The 27560-nt window shown below is 48.5% G+C and overlaps 1 protein-coding gene across 7 annotated transcripts in view; it reads right to left on the bottom strand.

Moving 5' to 3' along the window:
• Window positions 1-407: 407 nt before the first annotated feature.
• The window catches only part of ACTR3B (actin related protein 3B), a 79090-nt gene continuing 51937 nt past the window's right edge, over window positions 408-27560 (bottom strand). For 5 of the 7 annotated variants that reach the window (XM_060415218.1, XM_015095460.3, XM_015095463.3 and 2 more), the window contains 5 exons: window positions 24902-25075; window positions 23363-23455; window positions 12178-12303; window positions 10844-10927; window positions 8881-10191 (listed from right to left, as the gene is read on the bottom strand). In XM_060415218.1, the coding sequence (XP_060271201.1) occupies window positions 10096-10191; window positions 10844-10927; window positions 12178-12303; window positions 23363-23455; window positions 24902-25075 (573 nt within the window). In that variant the 3' untranslated portion in view covers window positions 8881-10095. Of the gene's footprint in view, window positions 2082-8880; window positions 10192-10843; window positions 10928-12177; window positions 12304-23362; window positions 23456-24901; window positions 25076-27560 lie in introns of those variants that run through there. The other 2 variants (XM_015095461.3, XM_042249053.2) reach the window with 2 other exon arrangements.

The raw sequence follows: 27560 nt of genomic DNA, 5'->3' as shown, positions 1-27560 counted from the left end.
AGCACAGCGCTAAGAGTGAAGAACGCCTGTTACTTTTTTTTCAATTGGAGGATAATTGCTCTACAATGTCGTGTTAGTTTCTGCTGTAGAACAACGTGAATCAGCTGAACGTGTACATATAGCCCCTCCCTCCTTGAGCCTCCTCCCACGCCCTCATCCCACCCCTGGAGGTCACCCCAGGGGCATGGAGCTGGCTGTGCTGGGCGCAACTTCCCGCTTTTTTCCACATGGTAGTCTGTGTGTGTCAACGCTACTCTCTCAGTTTGCCCTCCTCTCCCCCCGGCGTCCACACATCCATTCTCTACGTCTGTGTCTCTATCCATGCCTTGGAAATAGGTTCATCTGTACCATTCTCCTATTAATATAATAGAAAACACATCCCACATACGGGTGTTAATATACAATACTCGTGAAAAACATCTACCACTTTTTAATTCAGCAGGAGAACATTTTTAGTTTTAAACATTTTTCATTTTAAGTGTGAATTTTAAATTTTCTATTTTAAAACTGAAAACTGGGCTTCCCTGGTGGCTAAGCGGCAAGGAATCGGCCGGCCAATGCAGGAGATGCAGGTTCGATCCCTGATCCGGGAAGATCCCACATGCTGTGGAGCAACTAAGCCCGCATGCCACAACCACTGAGCCTGAGCTCTAGAGCCCAGGAGCTGCAACTGCTAAAGCCCGAGCGCCCTGGAGGCCATGCTCCACAACGAGAGAAGCCACTGCAGTGAGAGGCCCCTGCACCTCAAGTAGAGAGTAGACCCTGCTCTCCACTAGAGAAAAGCCTGCAGAGCAATGAGGACCCAGCACGGCCAGAGTAAAGAAACAGATGAACATCTTTTAAAAGACCGAAAACTAACTGCATCCACACAGCCGTGCGGCCTACTTCCCTAGACCACCAAGAGCCCGCCCCCCACCGTCCTCTGACAGCTCTGATCCCCTCCGCCCGCTCGCTGGTCTGCAGGGCGAGGCGCGAACATCCTGCAGCTCTTAGCCGGCAGCCTCTGCCAGACTCTGGTCTCATGAGTCAGCTCTCCCAAGAGAAGACTCCTGAGCAGCCCTCACGTCCGGCCAACCCCCTCTTTTCTTCCTCCTCTGCTCAGTCTCCAGAGAAAAGCTACAGCCCTCGGCTGCAACTTCCAGGCACGCCTGCACCAATCTGATCACGGGGTCTTCTGTTTACAGTCTTGTGATGGATGTGTAAACAGAGGGCTCTGTTCTGGAGAGAAAGACCAAACTCCTGCACCCAGCCCCACCTTGAGGGCCGTTACTCCATCCACACCAGGTTTGTGTGTCTTGAAAGTGAAAACCGCTAGTCATGTCCAACTCTTTGTGATGCCATGGACTACACAGTCCATGGAGTTCTCCAGGCCACAGTACTGGAGTGGGTAGCCCTTCCCTTTAGCAGCTGCAGCTCCTGGGCTCTAGAGCTCAGGCTCAGTGGTTGTGGCATTCGGGCTTAGTTGCTCCGCAGCATGTGGGATCTTCCTGGATCAGGGATTGAACCCAGGTCTCCCACATTCTTTACCAGCTGAGCCACCAGGGAACCCCAAGAATACTGGAGTGGGTAGCCTATCCCTTCTCCAGTGGATCTTCCCGACCCAGGAATCGAACCAAGGTCTCCTGCACTGCAGGCGGATCCTTTACCAACTGAGCTATCATGGAAGCCTGGCTCATGGGCACTTAGCAAACATGTGACGACAGAATGGGGGCTTAGCACAGCACCCAGAGCCAGCAAGCCGCAACAAACCATGGCTCTTCCTGGTTTAAAAAAAAAAAAAACCTGAGGCAACTCTACAATCTGAGAGGTGCACGGAGAGCTGGACCACAGCCTGCTGTTGTTTCCTTGACAACGTCCTCATCTCATTTTTTCAGAAACTCTCATCGCTGGAGTCATCCAGTGGGATCCTGTGGTCATTGACTCCTCTGGCCCACATCACCACTTCTCAGAAGGTGAGGAGGAGACAGAAATGAACAGATGTTAACAAGGACCAGCCGCAAGCCAACAGCGATGCCAGAGTCGAGAGTCAGGATTTCAGGCGGCCGGTTCTCTGCTCCGTCCCCACGTTCAGCCACACTGTTCTGAAAAGGAACACCAAGAGCCTTCCCTCAGATCCCCTTCTCACCTGATCACCACGGCCAGACAAGCTAGAAGCACGAAGAAAGACTACTCGAGGCCAAAGTGTGCCTGATGGGAAGCCATTAAAAATTTATCTGCAGTAAGTGCTAGTGTAGCCATGACTGAATTAAATGGAGATCTGATCAGTTACTGCAGCTGATCTGACCCCTTAATATTGAAAATATAACCAATGGTATATCATTTAAATTTTATTGGACACCATAAACTCTTGGGTTGGTGACTATTAATTTGTTAATAATTTATAACTGTATTTCCCTTTTATCAATTAAAAATTTTTGGAATTCTTTATGGCAAATACTATTCACACACACAGACACACACACACACACACATACGTAAATGTTGTTGTTCAGTGGCCCAGTCGTGTCTGACTCTTCGTGACCCCATGGACTGCAGCACCCCAGGCCTCCCTATCCCTCACCAGGAGGAATATATACATATGATCCTGTGTGTGTGTGTGTGTGTGTGTGTGTGTGTGTGTGTGTGTGAATGCTCAGTTGCTCAGTTGTGTCTGACTCTTTGGGACCCCATGGACTACCAGGCTCCTCTGTCCACAGGATTTTCCAGGCAAGAATACTGGACTGGGCAGCCATTTCCTCCTCCAAAGGATCTTCCAGACCCAGGGCTGGAACCTGGGTCTCCTGTGTCTCCTGAGTTGGCAGGTGAATTCTTTACCACTAGTGCCACGTGCATACAGCCTCATAGGCAGAAATAATCTGCAGCATCCCAGGCTAAAAACAGTGACTAGGCCTTCCCTGGTGGCTCAGTGGTAAAGAATGTATGGATGTGACAGCTGGAAGGCTGAGCACCAAAGAACTGATGCGTTTGATCTGTAGTGTTTGTGAAGACTCCTGAGAGACCCTTGGACTGCAAGGAGAGCCAACCAGTCCATCCTAAAGGAAATCAGTCCTGAATATTCATTGGAAGGACTGATGCTGAAGCTGAAGCTCCAATACTTTGGCCGCCTGATACAAAGAACTGACTCATTGGAAAAGACCCTGATGCTGGGAAAGACTGAGGGCAAGAGGAGAAGGGGACGACAGAGGATGAGACAGTTGGATGGCATCACCAACTCAATGGACATGAGTTTGAGTAAACTCCGGGAGCTAGTGATGGACAGGGAGGCCTGACGTGCTGCAGTCCATGGGGTCCCAAAGAGTCGGACACAACTGAGCAACTGAACTGAACTGACTGAACTGAACAAATGCAGGGGACACAGGTTCGATCTCTGATCCAGGAAGATCCCACGTGCCTCGAAACAACTAAACCTGTGAACCACAACCACTACATGTGCTCTGGAGGCCCGAAGCCACAACTACTGAAGCCCATGCACCCTGGAGCCCGTGCTCCACAACAAGAGAGGCCCACACTCTGCAACCAGAGAGTAGTCCCGCTCTCCACTAGAGAAAAGCCTCAGCGGCACAGCCAAAAATAATTTTTTTCAAATGGATAAAACCTGAGAAATCAATCTCCAAAGAATGAATAGCTGCTTACTTTTGAGACATAATACAGGGTAGAAGGAATTCATAGTTTAACATTATAAAAATCCTTCCATGATACCAATATCAAACCACGGGACTTTTCCTGTTTTTAATTAACGAGATTTATTTCCCTCCAACTAAGTAAAATCGATGTAACTGCCGATCAGAACCCCACACAATTATTTTGCCATTTAAGAATCCTGACAGTTACTTTTAAAAGAAACACTATGAAATATATTTCAACTAAGTAAAGAATTATTTAACAGATAAATATGCTTAATGAGGCTCTCTTGTGGTTTTAAATAAGCGACACACTCAATTAACCTCACAAGCTTGTTTGGCACAATGGTGCTTTTTACAAATGAGATAAAATGGAGGGATCATAAACAATGACATCACAAAACTCGGGGTGCATCCAATAGAGACGAGCTCATGATTCAGACTAGTTACCTTGGAGAATGAATTGGTTATCACTTCCATAAAATCTGCTCATGTTTTCAAGATTCCTGGGGGGTCATTTCTTCTGCTGGGCTCTCTCACTGACCACACTGCAGACAGCGACACGGTGGGAAGGAGATCCACTCACACGCGTGTTCCACCGCATTGCACACCTGCCCCTCAGGTTTACAGCATATTTACTGGGGTTACACTTTAAGAGCTGGATTTTTTTTTCTGTTAAGTTTTTATCAGCTTTACTGAGATATAATCCGCATGCTACAGAATTCACCCACTGAACGCGTGTGTTAGTGATTCAGTGGCTTTAGTGAGCTCACAGCTGTGCCACCCTCACTTCAATCAAGCCTGGACACTGTGTGTGCGTTTAGTCGCTCAGTCATGGCCGACTCTTTGCAACCCCATGGACTGTACACTGCCAGGCTCCTCCGTCCATGGGATTCTCCAGGCAAGAATAATGAAGTGGGTTGCCATCTCTAGGGAATCTTCCCAACCCAGGGATCGTACCTGAGTCTCGTGTCTCCTGCATTGGTGGGCAGATTCTTTACCACTGAGCCGCCTGGGAAGCTCCCTTGGAGGGTTTACTCATCCCAGAAAGAAACCCCGTTCCTACTGGTTGTTACATTTCCTCCCCACCTTCCCTACCCCTGCCCACAATCCTCTCCCAAGCAATCACTGATCTGTTTGATAGAAGAGCTAGACTGGGTGGATGCAGTTACTGTAGACAACCTTGTTTTCTCTAAAAAAATGCATTGTAGTGGATTTATTCATACAACATTCAGTTAGTTTCAAGTATACAACAAAGTGAATCAGTTATACGTATGTCCACTCTTTTTTAGATTCTTTTCTCGCATAGGTCATTGCGGACTTCCCTTGTGGCTCAGCTGGTAAAGAATCTGCCTGCAATGTGGGAGATCGGGGTTCGATGCCTGAGTTGGGAAGATCCCCTGGAGAAGGAAAAGGCTCCCCACTCCAGTATTCTGGCCTGGAGAATTCCATGGGCTGTATAGTCCATGGGGTCGCAGAGTCAGACACGACTGAGCGACTTTCACTTCACGCAGGTCATTGCAGAGCATCGCGTAGAGCTCCGTGCCACAGTCGGTCCTCCTAGTTACCTGTATTATGCACAGCAGCATGCACATGCCAATCCCAACCTCCCAGTTTACACCCCACCCCTTACCCCCTGGGAACCAGAATTCTGCTTTCCACATCTGCCACTCTGTCTCTGTGTTGTCAACAGGTTCATTGGTACTGCTGCTTTAGAGTCCACATGTAAAGGATATCACAGAGCATGTGTCTCTGTTTTGCTTCGCTGAGTATGACAATCTCTAGGTCCATCCATATGGCTGCAAACAGCAACAATTCCTTCTTTTTTATGGCTGAGTAATATTATATTGTATATGTACCACATCTTTATCCACTCACAAGCTAAATTTTATATTGTGAAAAAATCTTAAAATAACAATGGTTAGCACCCCACACTTCCAAAACCCAGCTTTCATCTAAGATTACCCAAACACACAATGCTTCTCACACGCAGCCCAGAAAAAGGGATAGAGTCTTCACTTGAAAAGAAACGGCATTCAATATTTACTGGGTACCCACCATGTGCCAGGCATAGCGAGGGTCCTGGGGGCACAAACATCAGTCCCATTTTCAGGAACCTCAGTCCAGTGAGGGACAGTGGGCACAACTGGTGTCTGGGTAACTAGAGACTGACTTGGTGGGGAATGTCAGAGAAGGCTCCCCACACCGGTGATGCTGCAGCTGAGGGCAAGGGCACTCAGAAAGAAGCCCCTTCTGGGCGGATCCCTTCAGGATGCTGTGCACCAACCTGCTGCTGGAACTGTAAGAGTAACTGTCAAATCCCAGCGTGTTCAACTGAAGCATGTCTATGGAGCATGTACAGCCAACACTGAGCATCCTCACGGTGTCAGAGAGAGACAGCTCCCAGAACCAGGGGAGGAGACAGCCGCTGTGAAGGAACAGCATAGCTTTATCACATGGGTGATGAAAATGATTCAGTTATATCAGCATCGTGATTAAAAGAAAGGGCCCAGCAGTGTTTAGATTCTACAACTATATACTAATACCTTTTTTAAAAGAAACGCCTTTTTAAAAAATACTCGGCTGTGTTGGATCTTAGTTGCTGCAGGCTGGCTTCCTTCTAGTTTGTGGCACGTGGCTCAGTAGTTGTGCCGAGCAGGCTTATTAGCTGGTCTGAGGCATGTGGGGTTTTAGTTCTCCGACCAGGGATCGAATCTGTGTTTCCTGCATTGCAAGCTGGATTCTTAACCACTGGACCACCAGGGAAGTTCTGTAATATCTTTTTAAAAAGTACCTTCTTACTCAAAGTCCTAAAGGCCGTTTAGTTCATGATCCTAAAATTTTATTTTCCTCTACTCAAACAATTACAATTTAAAAAAATTTAATACAATTTTATTACAATTATGATGCTAAACGCAGAGACATCACTTTGCCCGCAAAGGTCCATACAGTCAAAGCTATGATTTTTCCAGTAGTCATGTGTGGATGTGAGAGATGGACCATAAAGAAGGTTTAGTGCCAAAGAACTGATGCTTTCAAATTGTGATGCTGGAGAAGACGCTTGAGAGTATCCTGGACAGCATGGAGATCAAATTAGTCAATCCTAAAGGAAATCAACTCTGAATATTGACTGGAAGGACTGAAGCTGAAGCTTCAATACTTTGGTCACCTGATGTGAAGAACTGACTCATTGGAAAAGACCCTGATGCTGGGAAAGGCTGAAGCAAAAGGAGAAGGGGGCAGAGGATGGATGGCTAGATAGCATCACTGACTCAATGGACATGAATTTGAGCAAACCCCAGGAGACAGTGGAGGACAGAGGAGTCTGGTGTGCTGCAGTCCACGGGGTCGAAAACAGTCAGATACAACTCAGCGACTGAACAATAATATGACGTCTCCAGACACAATAATTGCTTTATAACAATAACAAAGGCTAAGATTTACTGAACACTTATCATGGTCCCATTGTTGCTCTCTTTTATCTTACTTGCCTTATACAGTCCAGTCAATGCACATGACAAACATACATTCACACAGCCTTACGAACGAAAATGAAAATAATTTAACATCTAAACATCCTGGATCAGCAACTCCCTAGCACACAGTACATACCAAGGGGTTTGGATTAGAGGGGGAAATGCTCACACATCGGTTACCAAATTTTAAGTAAAGCATCCCAATAATATGCTTATCATCGTAAAGTTGAGATTATGTCTACATCTGTCAAATAGGGTAACATGATTTCTTATGCCATCTAAAAGCTTAATAGTTGTTAAAAAAAAAAAACTATTGACATTTTAGAATATGTTCTGTGAAAGTGTGAATTCATTGAAATTTTTTTGTAGAAAACTGTTCACTGAGAGCTACAAGGCATTTTCATCATAGAAGGCTGATTTTACCCATCAACCAGTAATCCCTAACTCAGGATATTATGATCTTGTACTAATTCAATCTAAAAAGGTACTTATAGACTCTCTTAAAATTACCACCATATCTCTAAGCATTTATCCTCCTTATAGAATGGCCAATGCACATTGCAGGTGGCTCAGCCGGTAAAGAATCCGCCTGCAGTGCAGGAGACCTGGGTGATCCCTGGGTTGGGAAGATCCCCTGGAGAAGGGAACGGCTACCTACTCCAGTATTCTGACCTGGAGAATCCCATGGACTGTATATAGTCCATGGGGTCACAAAGATTCGGACGCCACTGACTTTCACTTTGACATATGGCATCTGGCAGGTTGATTGAAGAAACAAAAAATGATAACTCCAATCTACCTGGCACCTGGCCAAATCAAGGCAAGGTGGGAATTGAAGGAGGGAGGAGACATGGCGTGTTCACAATGAGAAGCACAGAGACCGGGAGGCTGGGGAGGCAAAGGGCCCACATGTGAAGACACCAACATGGGACAGGGGAGGGGCTCCCCGGGTCCCGTGGTTTCTGAGCAGAAGCAGAAGTGGTGTCGGGGGAGGTGATCCTGCCAGTATGCTGTTTGGTACACGGCGGGGGCACTGCTGAAGGAGACACACCCACCTGGGCTTGTGACAAAGTGGTGGCTGGAAGATTCAAACAGCAGCCCTGGGACCCTGAGCAGAGCAAACCCCAGAGGGAAAGTGGAGAAACTGTCTGGACAAAGGAAGAACCGAGTGGCCTGAGACCCTCCCCTGAAGGGCCTGGGTCACTGACCATCCGGAACAAGTGGCAGGGACCGCCTACAGCCCAGGAAACCCAGATTTTACCATACTGAGCACAAAGATTCCTTTATTATCCCCAACGTCATCTTAACCTTAAACAATAAAACCAAATGTTTCCTTACAGATTCAGATCTTTAGAGAGAAAAAAAAAAAAAAGACGTCATGACCTAGAAGAAATGCCATAAAATAACAGCTTAAACAGGAACATAAGTATTATATGAAGAATGGGCTAAAACTAAATCGCTTAATTTAGCAATCTACTCAGCAGATGTCAGAGTAGTTGCTCCAGTTTTAAATGAATTCTGAATTCCTGGGAAGGGATGGTGGAAACCATCAGGATCACCCAAGCCCCCACACTCGCACAAGTTCATCCAGCACCATCCACACCACTTTGAATGACGGAGTGGTCCCTGCATCACAGGCATTCCGCGCCGTTTCAAGAAACTTCCTCCCCAAACTTCGTGTTATCATCACAGCCTCCGCTGTTGTGAAACAAATTTCGATACTCTTTGAAAGAAGCACAGGCGCCAGGAGGAAAACCCAAGGACCACCACAGCACCACAGGAAATCTTTATAAAGAGTCTAAGTGCTTTTATTACAATAGTGCAAGGTAGTATTTCACCCAACGCTCACCAACAGCACACTGGCGTCTTCTATAAAACAGTTTCAGAAAGTTCACACAGGAAAAGGAAAAGATACATTGTCTGTAATGATTCTCACATACAATACTGCTTAGTGGTTAAACTTCATGTGGCTCAATCAAGTGTAGTCGTTTTCTAGCAAACATGTGGCAAAAGCGTTTCGCTCTGCTTTATTCTGCTCGCCTACAAACACGTCAGAACATGCCTCATGATTAGAAACGCTTTATGACGACACTCCATGACACCAACATCTACGCGTGCTCGCGGTCAAGCCAGTTGTACCAAAGAACCATAAAATACAAAATGATAGGAAATATAAACATCAATTTTGTATTTCAAGTTTATAACATTTTATTTACAAAAATAGTCTGGGAGGAAGAGGCTTTACAGTCCCATATTCTGCCTGGGCAGGGGGGGTGGGGGGTAGCTACTGTCACGTTCTAGGGTTTTCCCTACCTATTACTCTTAAGAGTCGCAGCTGAACTCCAGAACCCAACTGTGGACTAGAAGCTCGGGTGGAGAGGGCGGCGAGGGGGCGGGCCGAAGGGCGGGGCGAGGGAGGGCAGAGCTGTGTGAGGGGCGGGGTGGGGCGGGGCAGTGGATGGGGCGGGGTGAGGGGCGGAGCGAGGGGTGGGGAGCAAGGGTGGGGCGGGGCGAGGGGCAGAGCTCTGTGAGGGGCGGGGGTGGGACGACGGGTGGGGGCGGGGTGAGGGGCGGGGGCAGGGTAAGGGGCAGGCACAGAGGAGTGGGGTGGGGCATAGAGGAGCGGGGCGGGGAGATGGGCAAGGTGAGAGGGGGCGGGGGTTGGAAATGGGGTCTGGGTGAGGGGGTGGGGCGAGGGGTAGGGTTGGGCGAGTCAGAGAGGTGGGCGGGGGTGAGGGCGGGGAGATGGGTGGAGTGAGGGCGGGCAGGTGGGCGGGGCGAGGGGCGAGTGGGTGGAGTGGGGCGGGGCGAGGGGCAGGGCGAGGGCAAGGGCGAGGGGCGGGACGGGCGCGCAGATGGCTTTGCGAGCTGTCCGGCGGGCGGCGCCGCATGCAATGGGACACCACACTCGCGCTCTATGTACAGGGCCCGTCGTCTCCGGGTCTGAAGGACACTTGCGCTCCGATGACACCACTGCGGGAGCGGTGCCCAAGCCGCCACTAAGACATGACCCCGAAGACGGGGTTGTGACGGCAGATGCTCGGGCCGCACTCCTCGTAGTCCTTCTTGGTGTGACAGACCTGCAAGAACTCCGGCTGCGAGAGGAGCGTGTACACGCGCCGGCAAGGCAACAGCATCAGACAGATGACCAAGCAGAGGAGACAAACCCCCACCCAAACCGCCACCCTCTCTCCTACCTCCGCCGCGGACTTTGTGAGCCTGAACTGCCAAACGGGAGTTTTATTTCGTTTTTTGAAAAACTTGCCCACATGCTCAGGCGCTCAATCGCGTCTGCCTCTTGGCAACCCCATGGACTGTCGCCCGCCAGGCTCCTCTGTCCATGGGATTTTTCAAACTTATTTAGCTTCTATTTAGGAACAACTAGGCTTGTTCGTCCTAAATTAGCAATTTGTTAGCTAGTCACAAATTTGAGGAGAAAAAGCAGTAATTACTCAGAAAAATTTCTGGAATTAATGATTAATGCGACATTGTAGGTTATTTTCAGATTCACTTATCTACAGTATCTGTAACCACTAATTTGCAAGGATACTTATGAATTAGTGGTACTAATTTGCACCACTAGTGGTCATTAAAGTATTTTTTCTATCTCAGAATTACATGTGGGGCTGTTTAGAGCCACACACAATTAGAGCACACAGCATTTCATCTCGGGTAAGAGAGTACTAATTCAAACTACTCAACAGAGAACAGAGCTGGAAAGACAGCACAATCCAGGAAAGGACTCACAGTCGAAGCCAGCATGGAACCTCCAAACCACACGGCGTAGCGCTGCATGTGGTGCGTTATCACCTGGACCTCCACGGGCTTGGGCTGCAAGGGAAGTGATGCCAGCTGACTGTCCTGTACAGAGGGCACCCTGGCGCCTTCCCACCGGGGGCCCTCCTCCCACCCCGCAGGCCCCACCCCCTCCCTGAAAGGAAGGTGCTCAACCCTTGAACGGCCAAGTCCAACGACCCCCAGCCCTGGTGGTACAGAGAGCAAAGAACACAAAGCAAGGGCAGCTTACCTCAATTTAAAGGTGTTTTCAAGAAGTAAACACTCCATGCAACTAACCTAGCATTTTTTTAAACTAAGCAAATTAGATGTTTTCACATCTAGAGATAATTCTAAGAAACACTTAAGAAAGATAGTGCTAAGTGGTGTCCAACTCTTACGACGCCATCAACTGTTGCCCGCCAAGCTCCTCTATCCATGGGATTCCCCAGGCAAGAATACTGGAGTGGGTTGCCATTTCCTTCTCCAGGGCATCTTCCCAACCCAGGGATCGAACCAGGTCTCCAACACTGCACACAGATTCTTTACCAACTGAGCTACATGAGAAGCCCAAGTGGAAGTGAAAGTCACTTAGCCGTGTCCAACTCTTTGCAAGTCCATGGACTATAGAGTCCATGGAATTCTCTAGGCCAGAATACTGGAGTGGGTAGCCTTTCCCTTCTCCAGGGGATCTTCCCAACCCAGGAGTCAAACCAGGGTCTCTGCATTGCAGGCGGATTCTTTACCAGCTGAGCTATCAGGGAGACCGTGGGGGCAGTAACACGTAGGTGTCCCCAAAACACTCTAAGAAATGATACCACCATGGGGCGATCCCAGGAGGTGAGGACACGCGGGTTTGCTCCCATGGGCCCCACACCGAACCCAACCCTGTAAACCCACCAGCTGGTTAAGGGTTATGCCCTTAAGGAACACACTGGAGTGCCATGCTCACACCAGTGATGAGAGCCTAATCAGAACGTTCCAAAGGACATTAGAGTTCCTCACTGACAAGTGATCCACCTCCTTGGGGTACTGGTCATCACAGGACACGCCTGATCTCTGACAACAGGGAAGAAACCACTGGCAGGCGCAGGGGGCAGCGGGGGGTGGCGGGGCTGGGGGAGAGTTGTGTTGCTGCATTGGGAGGTCCGCACCTGTCCTAACTGCACAGCTGGAGGGACTCCGAGCAACAGACCTCTGACTGTTACTTCACAGTGTGGCTAAGAAAGTGGCTCCAACTCATGTTTACCCCTCATGGCCCAGACCACCGCGGCATCCAGCCCCACCTGGCTGCCCGGAGGCCTCACCTTTATCCTGCCGCCGCTGAGCTCCTCGCTGAGCTTCAGCCTGGCGTCCACCACCCTCTTTAAGTCTCTCTGCAGGCGACGTCCAAAATCCCTGAACATTGTCGAACCTCCCGAAAGAACGACATTCTAAAAGACACAAAACAGAGGTTTCCTCGCATGAAATCACCTGCCCACAACACACTCCCCACCCACCCTTCAGTCGTCTGAGTAATACACTTCAAGCTATATAAGAAGCTAATCACTGAGGCAAAGTCAGCACTATCAAGGAAGAAGTATGAATTGGGACTTCCCTGGTGGTCCAATGGTTAAGAATCCACCTTGCAATGCAAGGGACACAGGTTCAATCCCTGGTGGCGGAAGGAAGAGCCCTAGTGCCTTGGGGCAACAAAGTCCATGCCACAACTAGTGAGTCAGTGGGCCAAATGTACAGAATTTCTAGAAGAAAATACTTCCTTAAAGTTTTCATAACTATGACATAGGCAGAGGAGAGGACATGCTCTGCTGGCTGTTTTCAGCATACCTTCTCCAGTGGTAATTGGCTGGTTTCATGGAAATAAGACTGGTTCGCTAACTAATGTTTTATGATCATAAGAATGTTACATGAACTTATTATTTTCAACTCAAGTAGCTGTTCAGAGTTATCATGAGAGTTTAAATTTAGCTGATAGGCAGTGTTGGCTTTGGTCTATTATCACCAATGCTCGTTCCACTTTCAGAGTGGTGGAAAAAAACAAAAATAGAGAAATGAGTGAAATTACCAATACATGGATGCTGTCCATCTCATTTCAAGGGAAGCAACAATGCTTATCTTAATAATTTTGCACCTTAGAAATGGGAACATTTAGCCTCACAGGATTCTTAATCAATTTCCACACAGAAAAGTAAGCAGATATACTTCTAAGAGAAGTCTTTCAATACAATATCACAAATAGTAAAATTTTAATACTGTAATTTAAGCCCTTCACTCACAGGAAGGAAACAGCCTCCTAAGGCAGACACCACAAGATGTGTACAGAGAGCTCTCACCAGAAAGCCCAGCTCAGAGAAAGCATTTCTAATGCCCTCCTTAACTAATACCGTCTTTGAAGTCATGAGAGAACACTGTAACCCCCCACCTTACTTCACTGTTTGTACAGCACAGGCCAACGCGAACTCTTAAAATAAGGTTTTTTAACTCAGCATTTAACAGCTGAGTAAATGTGTACTGAGGCTCCCTTTGGAAATCCTCATTTCACTAAGGTTCTCGTCTTATGCTCTAATCCATACACACGCCCTTCCCATCTCACCCCAGCCCACGTTCCCACCTCCTCCCTGGTCTCACCAGGTTCTTTCAGGCGCTGCTCTCCCCACGGGACATCACTGTGTCTCAAAGGTCCTGGCCCCCTGCCCTCCGATCGAGGGGCCCCACCTTCCCTGAGTGTGAACAGTCAGGGGTCAGGGACTCATGAGGCACTCCGAACGCTTATCCGTTCACACGGCCCCACACGGCCTGAGATCCAGCTGTTGCAGGCACAGAACCTGACCTATCACAAGAGGGGAGACGCAGACCGTACACCCAAATGAACGAGGAACAGCGGTGTCACCCTGGCAGGTGGCACACGCCAGGGAGGAAGCCCTAAAGCGGGAAGGGGGAACGGAGCATGAGGGGGGCTGAGATGGACCTGGATCGGGCTGCCCGGGAAGCCTCGCTGGAAGCCGACGACCCAGGAAGGACGCGAAGGCATAGAGGAAGTGGGTCAGGGACGCACCTGGAAGAGCTCCCTGGCAGGGGCGGCAGGTGCAAGGGCCCTGGGGCAGAAATGTGCTCAGTGTGTCTGTGAAGCGGCCAGGAGGGAAACAAGGGAGGCTGGGGTGCGGAGAGGTGGACACGACCTCCATGACCGTCCTGCTGGACCCTGACATGACTTCCCAGTGGGCTCCCCAGTCCTGTCTTATCTCCCCCAGGCGACTCCCAGCACAGCACCTTGGTGACCACGATAAAGCTTGTCACCCAGTCACTACTCCTGCCCTCAACCTCCTGGACAGCTTCTCAGCGCTCTCACGCTGGGAGCTGAAGCCCTGCCATCAGCCTCCAAGGCCCCGGGCCACTGCGTGGGCTGCTCACTGCACAACTCCAGGCCTGCCGAGCACTCAGGTCGGGGGCTGGCACCTCCCTCCAGGCACCAATCTGTGCCACTGACTCCTCCAGTACAACCTGGGGGATGCGATAGGCATGGCCTTTCCGTTTCTGAAAGGTTTTGGGGTGGCAGGGCTATCAGTGGGATTTACTGCACATTGAATAAATGAGTAGGTTTGCTAGACCTTGCCATGCCCACTCAGACACCATGCTCACCCACCCGTGTCTGCACACAGGTCTTCTTGGCCTCAGCTGCCCTGTCCTTCACCCGTCCACCTCTACCTGGACCTTCTGGGAATCAACTTCAGCTGAAGGGGACCCTCTCTCCTGTACTGCCATCACGCAGAGTCTTTATGAAGGTCTCATTAAGAAGTAAAATCTCAAAATGTATTCACCTGCTGAAAGTCTTAGCAAGTCTGATTACTGATTTACTAAATTACATAATTCCTCCCTTTTCCTTAACTGAGTCAATTCAAATAATAAAAAATGCATATTTCAACAACTACTTTATCAGAATAAAATGTTTTTAAAATGTAGCATTTTCTGAACTAAACCAAAACTCAGCAGTGGCCACAGGACTGGAAAAGATGTTTTCATTCCAATCCCAAAGAAAGGCAATGCCAAAGAAAGTTCAAACTACCACACAATTACACTCATTTCACAGGCGAGCAAACTAATGCACAAAATTTTCCAAGCCAGGCTTCAACAGTACATGAACTTCCAGATGTTCAAGATGGACTTGGGAAAGGCAGAGGAACCAGAGATCAAATTGCCAACATCCGTTGGATCATAGAAAAAGCAAGAGAATTCCAGGAAAACATCCACTTCTGCTTCACTGACTATGCCAAAGCCTTTGACTGTATGGATCACAACAAACTGTGGAAAATTCTCAAAGAGATGGGAATACCAGACCACCTGACCTGCCTCTTGAGAAATCTGTATGCAGGTCAAGTTAGAACCAGCCATGGAACAGACTGGTTCCAAATTGGGGAAGGAATAGGTCAAGGCTGTATATTGTCACCCTGCTTATTTAACTTCTATGCAGAGTACATCATACGAAATGCTGGGCTGGACAAAGCACAAGCTGGAATCAAGACTGTCGGGAGAAATATCAATAACCTCAGATATGCAGATGACACCACCCTTATGGCAGAAAGCAAAGAGGGACTAAAGAGCCTCTTAATGAAAGTGAAAGAGAAGAGTGAAAAAGCTGGAATAAAACTCAACATTCAAAAACTAAGATCATGGCATCCAGTCCCATCACTTCATGGCAAATAGATGGGGAAACAATGGAAACAGTGAGACATCATTTTCTTGGGCTCCAAAATCACTGCAGATGGTGACTGCAGCCATGAAATTAAAAGATGCTTGCTCCTTGGAAGAAAAGCTATGACCCACCTAAACAGCATATTAAAAAGCCAAGACATTACTTTGCCAACAAAGATCCATCTAGTCAAAGCTTTGGTTCTTAAAGTAGTCATGTACAGATGTGAGAGTTGGACCATAAAGAAAGCTGGGTGCCGAAGAATTAATACTTTTGAACTGTGGTGTTGGAGAAGACTCTTGAGAGTCCCTTGGACTGCAAGGAGATCCAACCAGTCCATCCTAAAGGAAATCAGTCCTGAATATTTACTGCAAGGACTGACGCTGAAGCTGAAACTCCAATACTTTGGCCACCTGATGCAAAGAACTGACTCACTGGAAGAAAAACCCTGATGCTGGAAAGGACTGAAGGCAGGAGGAGAAGTGGATGACAGAGGATGAGATGGTTGGATAGCATCACCGACTTGATGGACACGAGTTTGAGCAAGCTCTGGGAGACGGTGACGGACAGGGAAGTCTGGCGTGCTTCAGTCCATGGGGTCGCAGAGTCGGACACGACTGAGGGACTGATCTTGTCTGAAGAAGTAAAAACTCAAAATGCACTAACTAGCTGGAAGTTTTAGCAAGACTGATTACTCATTTACTAAATTAAAGAATTTCTCCCTTCCCTTAACTGACTCAAATAACAGAAATGCATATTTCAACACTTTATTGGGATAAAAAATTTTAAAACACCGCAGCATTTTCTCTGATCTAAACCATAACTTTATGGTGTCATTTCAAATTCCTGGCCTCACTATGAACAGCCCTAACGGTGACCAAAAGCTTATTTAACAGGTGCTGGTTGATGGTCGCTGTCCCACATCAGTAAGCCTCACAAGGCGTTATGAAGCAGGCGCTGCCACACCATTTCACAGATAAAACAGCAGGGCCGGCAGTCAAATCACAGCCCAGAGCCACACAGCAAGTAAGCTGCACGCCTGACCGCACAGCCCGAGCTTGTGGCCATGACGTTGAGAGATCCTAATAAAATGGCGGTAGTTAACATTCGCAAAGTACTGCCTACACCCGGGCCCGAGCTCTACCCTGCGCATGCGTTCTCTAAGCGAATCCTCGCGAGAGTTCTGAGGGACCGTTACGCTGACCGTACCCACCATGCTCCAGGGCAGGCGGCGGCTCTGAGAGCGCGAACCGTCCTGCACCAAACTGACGCCGCCTGACGCCTCAGGCAGCAGGAAGAAGCCCCGCGGTCTGGCTCCGGAGCCTACACTCTTACATGTTACGATACAAAAAATGACACTCCTTGAGAAACTTTCAACAAAAGCCTAAGTTCAATGTGATTCATTCTAAAGAAAATTTAAAAGACCAGGTGATCCTTTATCACACGGAACAAGAGCGGTGGGTAAGTTTCCAAGGTGCGGGTTTCTAGCAGTCCGCCCTCCTCAGGAAAGACGTTCCCCCAACACCCAGTTACCCCCTCCCACCACTCCCGTGGGATCCTGCCTGGAGATCCTGACGAGCTCAGAGCCCGCTGACCCACACGAGTATCTCAACATGTCAGAAGGCGTCGGCTCCATCCCGTCAGCAAATACTCAGACCGGAAACTGCCCATCAAGAAGCATCACTAGTCAACACACCACCAAGTGTGTCCTGGGAGAGAAGGAAAGCTTGACCTGAGCTAGAAAAATATCAAAAACTTAAAACGCAGGAAAAGAAGCTGGACACTGAAGCAGATGAAGGGTGGAGTATTATACCATAAAAAAATGATGCTTCTGAAAAATGTTAATTCCTTAAGACAATGTTCACAACACAATGCTAGGTTAATATACAAGATACTAAATATAAATACAGCATGATATATTTACCTACCTAACTATATTTCAAGAAAAGGAGAAAGACAAAGTGAGAACTGCTTTATTAAAAATTTTGCTACTTCTCAAATTTTCTAAATGTATTTTAATCTGGAAATAGTCATCTCTGCTCATCCAGAGTCTAGGTTTTCCTCACTGTGTTTTCACAGTGCTGTCCACTGACTTGCTGAAAGGCCACAGACCCCAATCTGCACAGCACACCTTTCACTCATCTGCTGTTGAGACCCCTATAGTGGACTGGACTTTTCAACAGGTCCTTACTTTGCTACATAAATGTCTATTCCATGATGTGAAATAGAAAGTCTCAGTCATAATTACCTCTATAGGACAGGCCCTGTCTTTATGCCAGTAAAAAACATCCTGGCCAACATCATCATATACCCTACCCAGACCTTTTTAAGTAGAAACACAAAGTCTGTATTAATAGTAAAGTCCACTGAATACCTTATATGGGATTAAAAATGACAAAAGTTCCACTCCTGTAACATTAAGTATTTTGTGCTAGAGGCTCTATCCTTATTCTTCATCCAGCTTGACAGATTTGCAGCGCCCCCGCCCACCATCCTATGTACCTCAGCCGGCTTCCTCTCTAAACTGTAGACACAAAATAGCTGCATGTTTTGTTGGGATCGCAGTATTTGGGTTCCTCTTGGCTCAGCTGGTAAAGAATCCGCCTGCAATGCGGGAGATGTGGGTTCGATCCCTGGGTTAGGAAGATCCCCTGGAGAAGGGAAAGGCTATCCACTCCAGTTTTGTGGCCTGGAGAATTCCATGGACTATACAGTCCATGGAGTCACAAAGAGTTGGACAGGACTGAGCGACTTTCACTTCACTTCTTCACTCGTCCCTGAAGAGATCTCCATGCCAACTGCTCCCTGCAGGCTGGGAAAACCTCAGAGTGACTAGCTGCTAACAGTAGTTCTCAATTCAGCTGCACATCAAAATCATCTAGGAAGCTTTTAAAATCCAGATGCCCAGAAAATATCAGACTCTCAGGGTGAGACCCAGACATCTGTGTACTTTACTGCTCCTGGGATGATGCCCACAGACAGACAGGGCCAAAAACATCTTGTTTCCAGCAGCATCTGCTGCCTGGAATGACTTGGCCTCGTGGGGAAGTCACAGGCCAAGAGCTCTCACATGCTAGTCCTCTCCAGACCCAACTTCCATCACACTTAGAGACTAAACAGAAAAAGGGGCGTGTGAATACCCCTTTTAAAAATTAATTAATTTTTAAATTTTTCTTTTTCGCACAGGCTTTCTCTAGTTGCAGCCAGCAGGGGCTCATTGCAGTGTGTGGGCTTCTCACCACGGTGGCTTCCCTTGTGGAGCAAGGGTTCAGTAGTTGAGGCTCGCAGGCTCAGTAATTGTGGTGTGTGGGCTTAGTTGCTCTGTGGCATGTGGAATCTTCTTGGACCAGGGATTGAACCCATATCCCTTGCATTGGAGGCAGATTCTTACCCACTGGGCCATCAGGAAAGTCCCATGAATAACCTCCTTATCTACAGGACAGACTGAAATAAAAATTAGATTATGACTACTCCTTTTGTCTAAAACAATTGTTTGGCTTTTTTGAAGTATCTCAGTTTTCAAAGGTACATTGTGTTCTCCACCAACTTCTTTTTCTTGCCTACTACCCTTACGAACATGTTAACTCAAGGCCCGAGGAGATCTCGGGGGTTTTCAGTAGGGCCTATAATAAGCCTTCTGCTCACTTCACCTACAGTTTCTGCGACTGGGCCTGGGAAACACAAGAAATCCTGGCCCTACTGGTCCGGGTGGTGCCTTGGGAGCAGGTGAGGCAAAGGGGAAATACCCTCCTCTGAAGCCAAGGGCAGCCTCAGGGCCCCAGGGAGCTGCCTCAGAGCCTTCCCCGCAGGTTCCCCTATGGCCCTCTCCACCACCAGAGCTGACCGTCTGAGCCTGTGGGGACTGGAGGGACCAGGCACGAAAGCAGAAGTCAGGAGCCCAGCCTCCTGCAGGGCCTGGTGCCTGCGTGGGTAACCCAACAGGGCTCGGCAGACAGCAGTCATGAGTGTGCGTTGGTGCAAACCTGCTTCCTGCTTCCTGGGTGGTTTACTGAGCACTTGGCAGCCCCATGGCAGGTGCCTGGGACACTGACAAGAGTGGGCCCAGCAAGCAGGAAGAAGCATCAGCAACAGAGAAGGAAATGACAGTAAGACTGGAGAGGAAAGATATGATCCCAAAGACACGCTCACTCAGCTCTCCAGAGCATGATGCCCGTGTGTTCTGCAGAAGCACTTGTATGTAGCATGTCTCTAACCAGAAGAGGGCTTTAGAGTTACTCGTAAAATCCCACTAACCGTACATCCATGCATTTCATGAACACAGACGTCATGGTGGAAGGTTCTGTCCACAGCAAGCTCATGTCCACTCTCACAAGGAGGAGCTGATGACAGGAATCGGGACCACAAGTACAGAGTGAATCCGAAAAACAAGGCTGCCTACCCGAGAGCCTATAGCCTGGGGTGACAGCCTCCGGAGACGACGGGCAGAGCAGTGGCTGGTGGAGGCCACAGGTCTCGGGGACAGAGAAGTCTGACAACCACACTACCTCAAAAGATACATGCACGCCTATGTTAACAGCAACTTTACTTACAATTGCCAAGACGTGGAAGCCATCTAAGTGTCCATCAACAGATGAATGGATAAAGATGTGGTACGTATATACAAGGAAATGTTACTGAGCCATAAAATGAATGAAATAATGCCATTTGCAGCAACATGGATGGACTTGGAGGGCAATAGGCTAGAGAGATAAGGCAGAAAAAAAGTACTGTATGGTATCACATATATGGAATATAAAAAATAAGACTAATGAACATAACAAGAAATAAGACACAGCTATAGAAATAATCTGCTTCCCTGGTGGCTCAGCTGGTAAAGAATCCACCTGCAATGCGGGACACCTGGGTTCAGTCCCTGGGTTGGGAAGATCCCCTGGAGAAAGGAACGGCTACCCACTCCAGTATTCTGACCTGGAGAATCCCATGGACTGTACAATGCATGGGGTCCCAAAGAGTCGGACACAACCAAGCAACTTTCACTTTCACTTTTCATAGAGAACAATCAGTGGTTACCAGTAGGATCAGGGGAAGAGGCAAGACAGGGGCAAGGGATTGAGAGATACAAACTATTCTGCATAAAATAAATAAGCTACAAAGATACTGTACAACTCAGGAAATATAGCCAGTATTTTATAATAACTACAAGGCCAAAACCAATTTGCTCCATTTAACCTAGGTCCATCTAGTTCTGGGGCTCAGGGTCGTCCTCTATTAAGTAAGGAAGGAGCTCAGGCTACCAGGCCATCTCTACTTCCTATAATTCTACTGAAAGTGAACTCAACTATCTAAAGAGAAAAATCTCACCCCATCATGAACCTTTGTAACCACTGACACAAGTTTCACATCCATTACAATGAAATGAAGACTAGAGAGAGCACAGCTGTTGCGTGCTTTCATGGACATGAAGACACAGCTAATGCCAGGTGAGATTTAAGAAGTAAAGAGAACAAGGCAGAATTTTACTAAACTTAATACTCTCCTCTGTCTCTAGTTTCCCTTTCTTGCACATTTTATTGGAGGAGAGAGATGTTTAATTAAGGACATGTAACAATAAAAATCAAATCCCACTGGCCTCCAAAGTCAAATTCCCTGGGGTCCTCAGTCCCTTTGCCGGATCCCCAGGTTGGGAAATCTTTTGTGGGTCCTAGAACTTTCTTAACAGTGCGAGAATTTCTTTGGTGTAATTCTTCTGCCTCCTGAGAAATCTGTATGCAGGTCAAGAAGCAAGAGTTAGAACTAGACATGGAACAGTGGACTGGTTCCAAGTTGGGAAAGGAGTATGTCAAGGCTGTAAACTGTCACCTTGTACATCATGTGAAATGCTGGGCTGGATGAAGCACAAGCTGAAATCAAGATTGCTGGGAGAAATATCAATAACCTCAGATATGCAGATGACATCACCCTTATGGCAGAAAGTGAAGAGGAACTAAAGAGCCTCTTAATGAAAGTGAAAGAGGAGAGTGAAAAAGCTGGCTTAAAATTCAACATTCAAAAAATGAACATCATGGTATATGGTTCCATCACTTCATAGCAAATAGATGGGGAAACAATGGAAACAGTGAGAGACTTTGTTTTCTTACAGACTTTATTTTCTTTTTTTCTTGCAAAATTACTGCGGATGGTGATTGCAGTCATGAAATTAAAAGATGCTTGCTCCTCGGAAGAAAAGCTATGACCAACCTAGACAGAATATTAAAAACAGATACTACTTTGCTGACAAACGTCTGTCTAGTCAAAGCTACAGTTTTTCCAATAGTCACGCGTGGATGTAAGAGGTGGACCGTAAAGAAAGCTGACCACTGAAGTATTGATGCATCTGAACTGTGGTGTTGGAGAAGACTCTTGACAGTCCCTTAGACTGCAAGATCAAACCAGTCAGTCCTAAAGGAAATCAGTCCTGAATATTCATTGGAAGGACTGAAGCTGAAGCTCCAATACTTTGGCCACCTGATGCGAAGAACTGACTCACTGGAAAAGACCCTGATGCTGGGAAAGATTGAAGGCAGAAGGAGAAGGGGATGACAGAGGATGAGAGGGTTGGATGGCATCACCGACTCAATGGACATGAGTTTGAGCAAGCTCTGGGAGTTGGTAATGGACAGGGAGGCCTGGTGTGCTGCAGTCCATGGGGTCGAAAATAGTTGGACATGACTGAGCAACTGAACTGAACAATAAAAATCAAATTATAATTTGCTTTCACCCATAAAAAGCTGTCTACATAGGAAAATGTCCCTATGTAGAAAATGTTCCTACATAGGAAATAATAAAAATAATATTTCTTAACTATAAAATTTCAAACAATTTTAAAACACAAAAAGTAGAAAGTAAAAATCCGTCTCCCAACCCCAAGGTATTTTATTTTGAGTCTGGCATATATCATTCAAAACCTTTTCAAAGGTTTTACATACATATATGTATGTATGTATGTATGTATGTATGTATGTATATATACACAAACTACATTTTAAATCAAATCATAGTATATATAAATTTTACGATTTGCCTTCTCACTTAACAGATACTATAACGTCTTTTCATTTGCATTTTCATTGATTGGCCTCATTCTTTTTGAAGACTGCACAGTACTCTACTGTGTACGCCCTCACTCCTGGGCCTGATGGCCTCCTCTAAGCTCAGCCCCCTGAGCTGAGAAGGTAAGACTCGGCAGAGGCTGCGGGCCCAGAGCATGAGGCAGAGAGCAACCAACCACAGGTGAAGAAGGGCCAGCTGACCAACACTTTCTGCTCTCAATATCCAGCTGTCAGCAACACCTCCTTTTATCCTGTAATTACAGAGACTAGCCTTTTCTCATTTCAGGTTTCAAAGCTCCCTGGTCACACAGAATCCTGGACAACGTTATCACATGGGCATTCCCACCCGACGCTTCAGTCGGGATCTGACTTCTTTCTGGCAACAGCGCATGTGGGACAAACCTAAACACGCATGAAGCAAGACCAGCGAATTCATGGAGAGCAGGCGGGGAAGGGCTGCTTTTATCTTTCGGTCATTATGCAGGGTTAAAATTGTCCAATTTAAAATTCAGCTGGCCAGATAAGAATAAAGATACAAGAAGACTTAAAAACTTCCGGTTAACTGAGTCCTATTTCCAAACATTTACATCATCGCCACTCCAAGAATAATATTTCACCAGTATGTTGGCCTTTAACAAATCCTACAAGCCCCCGGTGCGCCAGGAAGGTCTGCACACTGATGTTAAGAACCTATTCTAAGAATGCTGGGCCTCGCTGTGGGATGAAACCCGAGCGCCTCCCCCAGGCGGCTGATACCTTATACAGCGGACGGCGAACGTCGATGGGGCAGTTCTGTATGACTTCATCAACAACCTCCGAGATGGACTCCATGAAATCCGGGTTGGCAAACTGAATTTTGTCCAAACATAAAAGAAACATTACACACTTCTCTCAATAACTTTTTTTTAAGTGACTCTAATAAATACAGAATGTATTGTAACTTTTAAAACCGTCAGGCTGCAATGACCACGTCAAATATTGGTATGTCAAACAAACCCAAGTGAGTGTGCATGGGGTGACTGACGGTGACTCGTCCCGGTGACACGTGTGGGCTCACTGAGGGGAAAACATCACACAGGAGCCAAGAGCGCCCGGCCGTGCATCAGGGGACACTGGGAATCCTGCTGCCCGAGACAGTAAGTCACATGTGTGTGACGTGTGTGATGTTATGGAAATACTGTGAGTACAGAACAAGTGTATCACTTATGAGTATTAATGTCATCTAACAATCAGCCCAGGATACAAGAGAAAACACAGCCAGTGAACAGTCACACTGTAAACCTGAGCCAGAAGCCTGGCGGAGGCGCAAGGGCGACGGCTCGAAGGGGTGGCTTTTTAATGAAACTATGGTAAAGGTCACGTCACTGCGTAAACAGTCTTTGACTCAGTTCTGTAAGTCAAATAAGGTAAAGTGTAAAAGAATTCAATTTTAAAAATTTGAACTATGCTTTAAAGATCAAGGACACCTTTAGTGAACTCAGGAAGGTAACACGGGGTGCCCTCCAGCTGTTCACTGGCCATGGTCAGTTTCGTGCCTGTTTTAAATCTATAATATCAAAAGGCACGAATGAGGGTTAAGATTGTGATGAGGCAATACTGTGAGCCATCTCCCTGCACGAAAGGTCACACACACCTGGAGACAGGCAGCAGCGTGTAACCGACCTAGCAAAAGCAAACTGCATTAGAAAAATAAACCAAAATACGAATACAACCCATTTTATTACATCTTAAAATGCTGTCTCTCCATTACTGTACCTGCAAGAGTTAATAATAACTCTGTGACTATAGTTAACACAGCGAGGCCTGTAATTCCTAAAGCCCGTCTAACTGCTGGAAAGGCTGCTGCTCAGACAGGAGCTCTAACTTTAATTTGCAGCAGGAAACACGGCAGGACCCACCGTCTGGGGTTCAAAACTGGAGTTGGGGCGGACGTTCACAAAGCATGGAAAGGTCACGTGCCCTCCTACACCCACACTGAGGGTCTGCTGGGATCAACCAATTTTCTGGTTACTGTGAGAGCAACTCCATCTCCACTATCTTCTATTGCTCTTAATCTTCTGATTAAGCGTCTTCCTAATCACTTGTTATCTATCTTTTCAACAGAGAGCCAGGTCTAAAGAGGGCAGCAGTCAAGGAGGTGATCACACAGGGTGCTCTAACAGCTGCTGAGGGTGGGGCGGGCGCCCGGCGGTCCTCACAGGAAGGCGGCCCGAGGACTGCTGCCTACAGACACCAGGGGGCAGCATCGCTCCACCACACACGCACACTTCGCTCTCCGAAAGCCCGCCTCTTTACCTCCGGGTGAAAGAAAATCTCAGGGCCCAGGAACCTTTCGTAGCCGACATCTATGACGAACTTCTTCTGGTTGATGGCGTTGATCCCTGTGTACTGTTTGATCCACTTCCGAGGATCCACGTCGTACTTGGCGAACTCCTTGACTATATCAGGGCAGATGTAGCAGTATTTCTCCTGCAGACAGACACACACACACACAACGTCACCAGAGTCTGCCTCTGACCAAGACCCAGTAACCCCCAGCCCTGGACACCCCGAAACCAGTCCTGCCTGCTCATCACAACTCCAGTGCGGACGCGGCCAGGCCTCACAGACTCTTCATGACTCTGCTCTGGACTGTGAGTGAACCTGCTTGCTTTGCAGCTCAGCTACGCATCTTAGCCTTTCCCTCATATTCTGCTGCTGATCAGCTGAAGTACTGTCTGACTAAGTATCTTGTACTAAGTATCTTGTCTCCATCTCCTGTCTCCTTATTCCTCGTGGGCCCCACACGGCACCTGCCCGGGCACTCACAGCCGTCCACCCTGACCAGCAGACCTGCGCTGCAGCCCCACACTGAGCACGGCTGACTTCACCCGGATGCCGAACACGGCTGATCCCGGGTCGTGAACCTGCTGTGCAGTCTGACACGGGAGGGCCACCAACTCCACAACATGGACACACTGGACTCACAACAAAACACACACACACCGCTGCCCACTGGAGCACACACTCCAGCGCAGTCAGGAGAGTAAGCAACGACCGGGGCGAACAAGCAGACCACACGGCACCTTACAAGGCGCCAGGTGCCACGGATGAAAGAAGAGGCCGACGGGCAGGACGGAGCGGCCGCGCACTGCGGCCTGAGAACCGCTCCTGGTTTTCACCCGGACACCAGCACCAGCCTGAGATGTGCCCAGTGTCTCCCTGGCGTCTGGTGGTGCTCCCCTGGGGATCTCTGGTCAATCACCTGTCCTGAGAGCTGACCTCAGCAGAGCAGCAGGTGGCTCTTGGGTACCAGATCCTGAAATAAAGCTCCCTGTGGGCAACGTGGGCTGTGTTCACCACCAGGCGCAGAGCTCATGCTCACCGCACATTCTAGGGCCTCTGAAGGTGGCTTCACGATAGTAAGTTTGAAGTGTCCTAGAATCCCTGAAACAGACCCTAATGCCATCCTTGATACACTCTGTCAAATTATGAGCTCCACAACACTGTGCTCGTTAATATCACAGTGAGTCCGCGCGACTGCCAGTCTGCAGACTGCAGAAACATGCCGCTGCCCTGGAGGCCTGCTCAGCTTCTCAGGGCACTGCAGCTGCTCCAAGTGACGGCACGAACACCTCAGTGACGCTGCACGGGGCACGACCGTGTCTGCACTAAGCTCTGGACCCCTGGAGGCCTGCTCCGCTTCTCAGGGCACCTCAACTGCTCCAAGCGACGGCACGAACACCTCAGTGACGCTGCACGGGGCACGGCCGTGTCTGCACTAAGCTCTGGACCCCTGGAGGCCTGCTCCGCTTCTCAGGGCACCTCAACTGCTCCAAGTGACAGCACGAACACCTCAGTGACGCTGCACGGGGCACGGCCGTGTCTGCACTAAGCTCTGGACCCCTGGAGGCCTGCTCCGCTTCTCAGGGCACCTCAACTGCTCCAAGTGACGGCACGAACACCTCAGTGACGCTGCACGGGGCACAGCCGTGTCTGCACTAAGCTCTGGACCCCCGCTGCCAGGCCCGTGAGTGCCAGGCCCACCAGCCTCAGGCCTGCGGAGACCACCCCTGTGGGGTGCAGGGGCCGCACCACCTTTCCAGGACACCCCTGCCCCGGTCTCAGGGAGGAGTGAGCGGAGGACTAACCACAGGCCAGGCAGCTGGCTGGAGGGACAAGGGTCTCTCGGCCACAGCTAAGCCACACACTGTGCGGCCTGAACACACCAGATTCAGGGTCAGGGTCAGCACTAGGCTCCAGAAGGCCCACGACAAAGGAAAGGCCACCACCACAGGGACCCGGAAAGCAGCCCCCTAGTCACCACTCAGGGCTCTGCTCCCCCACATCCACCCCGAGGGCCGGTCACATGCGTGACAGAGGCGGCGGGGAGGGGACAAGAAGAAAGGCGGGGAAAGGAGGGCAAATGGGGGAGGTTTCAGTCTAAAAGGACACTTCCGTGAGCTTCCCAGGGGGAGAGGGCGGATCTGGGGTTGGGCCAGGGCTGCAAGTTTGGCTCTGAGGCGCCCCCTCCCTGGAAGCTCCTGTCTTGGACACCCAGGGCAGCAGGGGCCCCTCCTTGCAGGAGCCCCAGCCCCAGAACACCTGTGCTCAGCTCACCGAGGGCGGGGAAACAAGGGAGTGCCCCCTTGCTCCCTTTCCTTCAAGCCCCCTACTGGGTGCTTAGTGGGGGACAGGCAGGGGAGGCTGAACTCCCTGAGGTTCAGATGCTGTGTGCTCTATGAGAAGGGGAGACGCCCGGGGCCCCCTGTCGCCCCCGCACTTAAATGCTTCTCTATAAGCAAAACCCTTGCTCTTCATCTGTATGATAATCGCCCTTGTGTTATGAAGACCCTCTTGCATTTTGGCTATAATAAAAAACAGTAATTTGTCCTGATTTTCAGTAATTTGTCCTGATTTTCAACCTGGAAAGAAAGCTCCTTTAAAAAGGGTCTATCAGCTGCTACATACAGAG

The sequence above is a fragment of the Ovis aries genome, chromosome 4 (genome assembly GCF_016772045.2).
Source record: "Ovis aries strain OAR_USU_Benz2616 breed Rambouillet chromosome 4, ARS-UI_Ramb_v3.0, whole genome shotgun sequence".
Classification (NCBI taxonomy): Eukaryota; Metazoa; Chordata; class Mammalia; order Artiodactyla; family Bovidae; genus Ovis; species Ovis aries.
The sequence above is the reverse complement of the archived record's forward strand: the minus strand, read 5'-3'. Positions and strand labels throughout refer to the sequence as shown.